The sequence below is a fragment of the Pundamilia nyererei genome, unplaced genomic scaffold (assembly GCF_000239375.1).
Source record: "Pundamilia nyererei isolate P.nyererei 1_Seehausen unplaced genomic scaffold, PunNye1.0 scaffold00015, whole genome shotgun sequence".
NCBI classification, from domain to species: domain Eukaryota; kingdom Metazoa; phylum Chordata; class Actinopteri; order Cichliformes; family Cichlidae; genus Pundamilia; species Pundamilia nyererei.
This window is the reverse complement of record NW_005187416.1, coordinates 131,725-139,752: the sequence shown is the minus strand read 5'-3', so window position 1 is coordinate 139,752 and position 8,028 is coordinate 131,725. Positions and strand designations below refer to the sequence as shown.

General features: G+C 39.6%; 2 protein-coding genes across 2 annotated transcripts in view; both read left to right on the top strand.

The window, feature by feature from the left end:
• alkbh4 (alkB homolog 4, lysine demthylase) overlaps window positions 1-854 on the top strand; it is a 2,628-nt gene extending 1,774 nt beyond the window's left edge. Inside the window, exon 3 of the mRNA XM_005725328.2 lies at window positions 56-854. Within this exon, the coding sequence (XP_005725385.1) occupies window positions 56-577 (522 nt within the window). The 3' untranslated portion in view covers window positions 578-854. The remainder of the gene's footprint in view (window positions 1-55) is intronic.
• A 1,785-nt stretch (window positions 855-2,639) lies between these two features.
• Window positions 2,640-8,028, top strand: part of LOC102193241 (E3 ubiquitin-protein ligase CBL-like) — a 16,332-nt gene continuing 10,943 nt past the window's right edge. Inside the window, exons 1-3 of the mRNA XM_005725477.2 lie at window positions 2,640-3,235; window positions 4,910-5,157; window positions 6,960-7,106. Of these exons, the coding sequence (XP_005725534.2) occupies window positions 3,092-3,235; window positions 4,910-5,157; window positions 6,960-7,106 (539 nt within the window). The 5' untranslated portion in view covers window positions 2,640-3,091. The remainder of the gene's footprint in view (window positions 3,236-4,909; window positions 5,158-6,959; window positions 7,107-8,028) is intronic.

Below are 8,028 nucleotides of genomic sequence, written 5' to 3'. Positions count from 1 at the left end.
ATATATATATATATAGTAATGGAGTGACCAAAAGCCTCCTCCAATATTGTTGCAGGACTTTGGCCCGAAGGTGAACTTCAAGAAAAAGAAAGTGCGTGTGGGTGGCTTCAGTGGACTCCCTGCTTTGAGCCATAAACTTGTGCTTCGGATGTGTCAGGAATCAACTCTAGCTGGCTTCCAGCCAGTGGAGCAGTGCAACTTGGATTATCATCCTGAGCGAGGTGCAGCCATTGATCCACACTTAGACGATTCTTGGCTATGGGGGGAGCGTTTAGTCACCATTAACATGTTGTCAGACACTACACTCACCATGTCTCTGGAGCTGGGCCTACCAGAGCTGGGACTAACAGGGGAGGTCCATGTAGCTGTGCACCTTCCTCGCAGATGTTTAGTAGTTTTATACGGCGAGGCACGGCATATATGGAAACACGCCATTCACAGGAAGGACCTTCATATACGTAGAGTCTGCAGCACCTACAGAGAGCTATCTGCAGAGTTCCTGCCTGGAGGGCAGCAGGCAGACCTCGGAGCCCAGCTGTTGAATATCGCCTTGAACTTCCAAGGCTCTCCGGTTTAATCTAATTTGATGGATCCAGAGGGAGCTGCAATCTAAATCACTTGGACTTGTCTTAAACTGTGAAGATGTGTCCTTTAGGCACCCTAGGGCTTGTTTGCTGGATCTGTGCCAGCTCCCCAAACAGTGAGCAGTGCTCACGAGGCTTGTGTGCATTAATTAGTTGAACATCTGCTGTGCTGCGAAGCCAAGCTGAAGTCAAATTGCTTTGGAAAAAATGTTGGGGAGAAATTGTTTTAAAATAGCTGCAATGTCATTATTTTATTCCACCACAAACTTCAATTTTCTTTTTGTTTTATGACAAATGGAGAGAAAATATACATACACACTTATTTAGTGTTTGGATGATGGAGAGCACAGCCTTACACATCTCTTTAATGGTTCAAATCTGGTGAATGGTATGGCCAGAGTAGATACCTTAATAATAATAATTTAGTAAGCTTGATTATTTTTATTGTGTCAAAATAATTTTAAATATGGCCTTTAAAGTGAATTGTTGCACTGAATTGCATTTCTGTCTCTGTCATTCTTGGAAATAGACGGTCTCAAATTACAGATGTTTAAAAGTGGAAGCTTTTATTGACACATATAAATATGTGTGTGTGTGTGTAGAGAGAGACTGACACAAACCTAATCTTTGACGTTGTGATGATAAGGACAAATCTTTGATGACAAGCTGAATAGAGAATTATATACTTGTTGGGATTGAAGCTTTTTTTTTCTCCTTCAGAACTGCAGTTGTAATTGTTAAGATAAACATTTAACAGTAAAGTATGACAAAAACAAATCTGATTTCAAAAGTGAATCAAAAGATCTGTCACCTGAAACAATCATGTGCAGCAGCTGCCCTTTAATATCTGGCTTTGTTGAATCAGCAGTGGCTGCGAGTCATTGTTCGGAAACCCAGTTTGTCCAGTTCCCGATGAGTTCTCAGACACAGAGTGAGAACTACAAACAGGATGTGGCCCGCACACTCAAAACTGACTGCCTTTACAAAGTTTTTGTGTTCAAGTCATTCTTCTTGAAGTCATTGTCTATTTAAAAGAAACAGGAAATGTGCAATGGTGTCAAAGCTTTTATTTTTCAGTTCTCTAAATGTGTTTTTGAGGTTGCTGCCGTTATCCACACATTTAGCTTCAGTGGTCACAGATGTCTGTATTCACAACACGTCTCCGGTTCATCCAGCTGGCAACATATGAATTTGATTAAGGACTACAAACATGAAGACAAAACCTTTATTGTTACTGTGTTCAGGATGTAGAGGGATTGGTAGTGCCGCTGCTGCTTAGTGATTTACTTTGTGATATTTAAAGGAAAAAATAAATTATATTGTAAAAGAGAGAACTTTTCAATAAAAAGCCAGGGTCAAATGAATTATTGTCTTCTGTATTTCCTGAATAGAGTGTTATTTCTGCTGGGGTTTGGAGCAATTTCTAATAACATTTTTCATGTTGGGGGAAATGAATTGTCACTGGAGAGATTACTTTACTAAATAATACATTTTTAAAAGAAAGCAGTTAAAGTTATGGGTTTCTTTTTGCAGCTCATGAGTCCTTTGAAATCACTTGTAAGCTCAGTATTTTTTAAAGATTTTGAATAAATGGCAATTTACTTGAAACAGCAGCTTAACTTAAATGCTATTTTAGCTGTTAGCAGAGTTATAATTGATTTATATTTTCAATTTTTTCTTGTTTCGTTTTTGCTTTTTATTTTTCTAAAAATGTTTAGTTGTAGTTTAGTATTTTTTTTGTTTCAGTCTCTTTAATTAGTATTATGTGGAAAGCATATGGGGGGTGCAAGATTGAGGAAAATTAATATATCATAGTGAACTGAATATTACAGTAAAAACATTTTTTTAAAGCAGTTGACTCATAGTCTAGTTTTGTTTTGTTTTTTTGAGTTAATTTTTTTTTACATTTAGATTTAGTTCTTAGTTTAGTTTCAGTTAATTATTATAACTTTGGCTATTTGGCTCTATCACAGGTAATTTACGTTAAGCCAGTTTTAATTTTCCCAGGTTCTGCGTGTTTGTTGACCGTGCTTTTACTTTGAAGGTACGGCCGGACATCCTTGTTTACTTTAGCTGCTGGCTTGCTGTTGGCTGGATCCGCTTCTCAACCTGTTTGTTAATCGCGCTGTGTGGCTTATTAACGCCCCGAGTTTATAATAAGCCGGGCTGATTTCTCAGGGGGAGATTTGACTTGCCGTCGCCGGGAGGCGGTAGGTCTATTTTTGAGGACAGATTAAGCAACACGGTGAGCATGTCCTGAGCTCGGAATCAAACTGAGTGGCTTTTCAAATGTAGCTTGTTAGCTAGCTGCATCGCGTACAGTGTACACACTGCCTTTTTTGTTCTGCTCATGGACAGCCTCTGCATGACAAATTATTACCAGTGTTGAGTGCAGGCAGGGCACGAAGACAGCGATCGTTTTGTTTGAAAACGTGTCAAGAACTGATCTCCGGTTGTCAGCCACCCACCCCCAGCCCCGGGCTAACCCCCGGTCACCGACCGAATTAATGGCCGGAAATCCGAGAAGGGGCGCCGGTCTCATCGGCTTGATGAAGGACGCCTTTCAGCCTCACCAGCAAGCTCTCCAGCCTCACCAGCCCGCAGTGGTCGACAAGAAAATGGTGGAAAAATGCTGGAAACTCATGGATAAGGTACTGACAGTGGTTTTCCGGTAATAAATCCTTTACAAGAAAGGGGTTTGAAACAGTAAACGAAAAACTTCTTACTTGACTTTTTTTTCTTTTTGTCTGTAACTCGACATCAGAGACAAATGCAAGGCCACTTTAACTGATTTTCTTTTCTCACATATTGAAAAAAGATTTAGCTCAACTTTTCCATATGCTCCTTCACTTAGCGTGAACCTGCGGTTATATTGAATCATCACTAATTCCCTTTGCATGACATGAATAACCTCCAGGGCATCCACACAGGAAGGTGCTTTGGCTTAAATTTTAAACAATAACCTTTAAAGCAGTCTAAACCTGAAGCCTAAAACTGGAGTACAGTGGTGTCTGATTGTCTAATTGGGGTCATTTCTCCTGAATTAGGTCACATTCATATCCCTAAGAGGACACCCTATATTTAGTATTGGATAAGAAGAGGTGTACATGTTGCAGGGGCAAGGCAAGGTTCTCTATAGTCATTGCAGCCTATTTACTTTCTTTTGCAGTTGGCTATAACTAAATCAGATGAGCGGGAAGTGCAGAGAGATGGTGAGACAAGAGCTCACAAGATATTAATGCAAGTGAGCTGATGTAGGAAGTAACAGTGCATCAGATAATAGAGAGTGAACCATGGCATGCATGTGCAGTGTTCTGTGCAGACTCATTTACACCTGTGCTTGTAAATGGCACGTTTGAGGTCAAAAGCTTTCACACCTGGGTGGTATGCTTCAGGGCTGGGTGCTGAAAATTTTTACTGCCTTGCTGTAAAGTTGTATTGTGGGAATACATTGCCATCAAAGTAGCAAAATGAGGAATCCGAGGGTTTGGGGGAAGGGCTGGATCTGATATAAAGAGTGAGTGTGCAAATGTATGCAAAAAAGAAACAAAACCCTACTTGCATGCACAGTTGGTCCACAGCAATGTGGGGAAAATATGCACTTAAATGAATAGTGACAGGTAAAAGTTTCTGGTGAAGTTGATGCAAATTTTAGGTATTCAACGTGTTATTGTACTATGAGCCATTTCATGTTTATGGTCACAATATATTGGAAGTTATTTGGTGGGTATGGGAGCATAATTGAGTGCGATTTGATAAGTAACCTTAGTTGTCAGGTGATTAGATGGGTAGTAAATGTCCGTCACAGATTAAAGAAACAGTTCCTGGTCAAACTTTGATCTACAGCTTGTGCCGCATTATTCTCCGATTACCGAAAAGACTTTATCAAGAACATTATCATCCTAAACATTAGGAAATATTGGCTGAAACTTCAAACCATGACATCTGTAAGAATGGCAATTTTGTCCAGTAACATCACATTGCAAAAATCGTGACCCAGTTTTATGAGCTTAAAATTTATAGACACATCCATATCCAAACTTGCGTGCGATAGCTGATGATCTAGCTGGAAAACTGTCACGAAATCTGGGAGGTCTCTTTAAGTGCCCTGAGTATTAAACTGGTTAGTCCTGTATTTAAATGACCTCAGGCTTTTCTCCAGTACCATACTTAGACAAACTTTGTGAAACATGCACATTGCAGCATCTCGCATTGCCACAGCTAAAGGTTTTAATCCTGTTTGTTTTATTGTTTTTTGTTTTTTCGTTGTTTGCAAGTTAAAAAAAAAAAAAAAAAATCTCTGAGCCGTTGCGTTCTCTGTCCAGGTGGTACGTCTGTGCCAGAACCCCAAGGTGGCGTTGAAGAACAGCCCGCCCTACATCCTGGACCTTTTGCCGGATACCTACCAGCATTTACGCACCATTCTGTCCAGGTATGAGGGCAAAATAGAGATCCTCGGCGAGAATGAGTATTTCCGCGTGGTCATCGACAACTTGACGAACAAGACGAAGCAGACCATGAGCCTTTTTAAGGAGGCCAAGGAGAGGATGTACGAGGAGAACTCCCAGCCCAGGTAGGCGCACGTTATATCCGGACAAAACATGATTTGTCTTTGTGGGGGAAACGGAATATTGCACCAGCAGAAAGCCAGGATGGAAAAGCTGTGAAGCAGGGAGTATCTGAATCATGGCACAGCTAAAGAGCTAATCGTTGTTTTTCTTGGCTTCCTATCAATAAAATAATCCCTTAAGCTCATGGTGGTACGATAATTCGAGACCGTCTCTGTCCTATGGAGCACAGAACTGAGCTTTTTCACAGTATCTGTTTTGACATGAAATAGTTGGAAAGCACAGATGTTGATGATCACATTAATAAAGATTGTTACCTAAATAGAATAAAAGCTTCACTAATGGGCCACCTTTGTCTGAAGGTCTGCTGTCAGCATTGGCTGACTTTTTTATTTTTATTTTATTTTAACCAAAATAAAAAATGGGTTCTTAATGAAAACCTTCCAAACTACCCAAGAAATACAACTAATATGAGATTTTTTGTGTGCTATTTTTTTTTTTCCCATCAGATGATTAAAAAGATAAAAAAGCAGCATGCTTGCGCTGTTGTGGAGTCATTTGTGAACATCTCTAACTCTGTGCATTTAAAATGACCAGAAAACTACTGGAATTGCTGATGTCATTTAAGCTCTATAACATTAAACCTGCAATCTTTTTGTAAATATTAATTTGAAGTATTGAAAAAGTTTGTCTTTTTTCTCGAAATGTTCTTACAAGTTTCCATCGCTGCGATTAAATCAAACCATATGAAGCAAAGTGAACTTTATAGGGAAGTGATTGCACTTTCGCAATCATGTGTACTTCCTCTGCTTCTCAGAAAGTCTTTGCTAAGCAAAAGTTCATCCTTCCTTTTACGCACTGAATTTTTATCAAGTGTAAGATGTTCTACACAAACAGCTGTGTTGGCATTAGCAAATGCATGTATAGGTCATCGGAAAGCCTTTTAATTGAACCTTCAAAGCTGAAGTCATGCTCAGACGATGTCATAAATATATATATATTTTTTAAAAAGTCGTTGCCCAACTGGCTGTGTGCTCAGTATGCGTCTGCGACTTTTGGTTCAGTTTTTTGTCATGTGTCACCTTGTGCCTCCTTTTAAACTGATTTATTGTTTAAAAAAGCAAAACAAGTTTGGACTAGATTATGCACCCGCACTGGTTATGTTCAACCCCAATGAGGGTGGACTCACTTCCTCTGAAAAGTAGCGTTTCGTGTAGACTGCTCAAACCAGTTATCTTCAAATGTAAAGCAAACACATGTGTAAAAGTCAATTTTCAACATTGCTTCCCTTCTTCTGCAGTTATGTTCATCATTTCAGCTCTAAGTGGACATATTTTTTATAAATTTGACACTTGAGTTGTCAGGAGTGGGTTTAGTTTGTCTGGGAGGTGGTGCAGCCGGCCACAAGTAATTTTACAGAAAGTGCTTTATATGCATTTAACAAAATAACACCAGTTGTTTCAACAGCAGAAAAAGAAAAAAGCGAAGAAGAAAATGTCCAGTTGACTATTGTGTTTGTTGAGAAAGAGGAAAAAAAATTAACTGTAGATCCATAAAATGTGCCAGAGGAGAGGGAAATGTACGAGACGAGTGGTACCATCTTTGATTCCGCCTGATTGTTTTGTACTCGAAAGTGTCTGGCTGCTGAAAACTTCTATTTCTGTGTGCATGCAAGTGTAACTTCCCCTTTTTATTTAAAACCGAACATGGCGTTATAGAATACTAAAGACATTAGGCTGATGATACCTGTAACTAACTTGTTGCTACGGTTTCCTTTCATTGTCTCTCTTCCTTTTCTCTCACTTAGGCGAAACCTTACCAAGCTGTCTCTGATCTTCAGTCACATGCTAGCGGAGTTGAAAGCCATCTTCCCCAATGGCCTATTTCAGGGTGACAACTTCAGGATTACCAAAGCTGATGCTGCTGAATTCTGGAGAAGGTCATTCGGGGACAAGTGAGTTTTTGTTTCAGCTCTTTATTCTTATTCTTGGGCGATGCTCGAATGACTCATATTTCACAGTAATCCTTATTTATGTCATGCTGGCCATCGATTCCAGTTCATCTCTGGCTGATACAAGCAGTTTTATCTTACTTACTGCTTCCTGCCTCTTGCAAACAAAAGATCTAAACAGAAGTCAGATTACCATATTAGCATAGTCACATTCACGGGCAACATACATACGCAAAGTAAAAAAACACAACAAAAGCGCTGAAACTGAGCATTTATAGCAGTGGGAGGTCTGGGTTTTGGGTTCATGAGTTAAGGCTACGTAAGATGACCTCATGATTTGAAACTTTGACTGTGAGCATCCCAGCCATTTTATTAGGGGCACCTTGCTTCAGAGATGCCTTCATTTTTGTGGCATTGATTCAACAAGGTGCTGGAAACATTCCTTGCTGATTTTGGTCTATAGTGACATGACAGGATCATAAGGTTGCTGCCACATACCCAGGTTTCCCTATTGGACTCTGGAGGCCATTTGAATGCTATTGCTTGGATGTTACTTACTGTCATGTTTAGAAAACCAGTTTGATTGGAGCTGTATCACCTGATATGTTATTTTACTGAAAGCAGCTATCAAAAGATGTTAGAGATGTTTGTGGGGGGGAAATCACAGCAGATCAGCAGTTTATGAAATGCTCAGAGCAGCACCAACAAGCATGTCCCATTCAAAGTCCTTTAATCGCTCTTTCTCCCACATTCTGCTCAGTTTGAACTTAAGCAGGCAGTGGTAACCATTAGAGGTGGGAATCACCAGACATCCCACGATACGATATTATCACAATACTTAACGCACGATATGATATTATTGCAATTTTTAAAAATATTTTGCGATATTCAGATTCTGTACATAAAGGTAAACTTTATCAATATT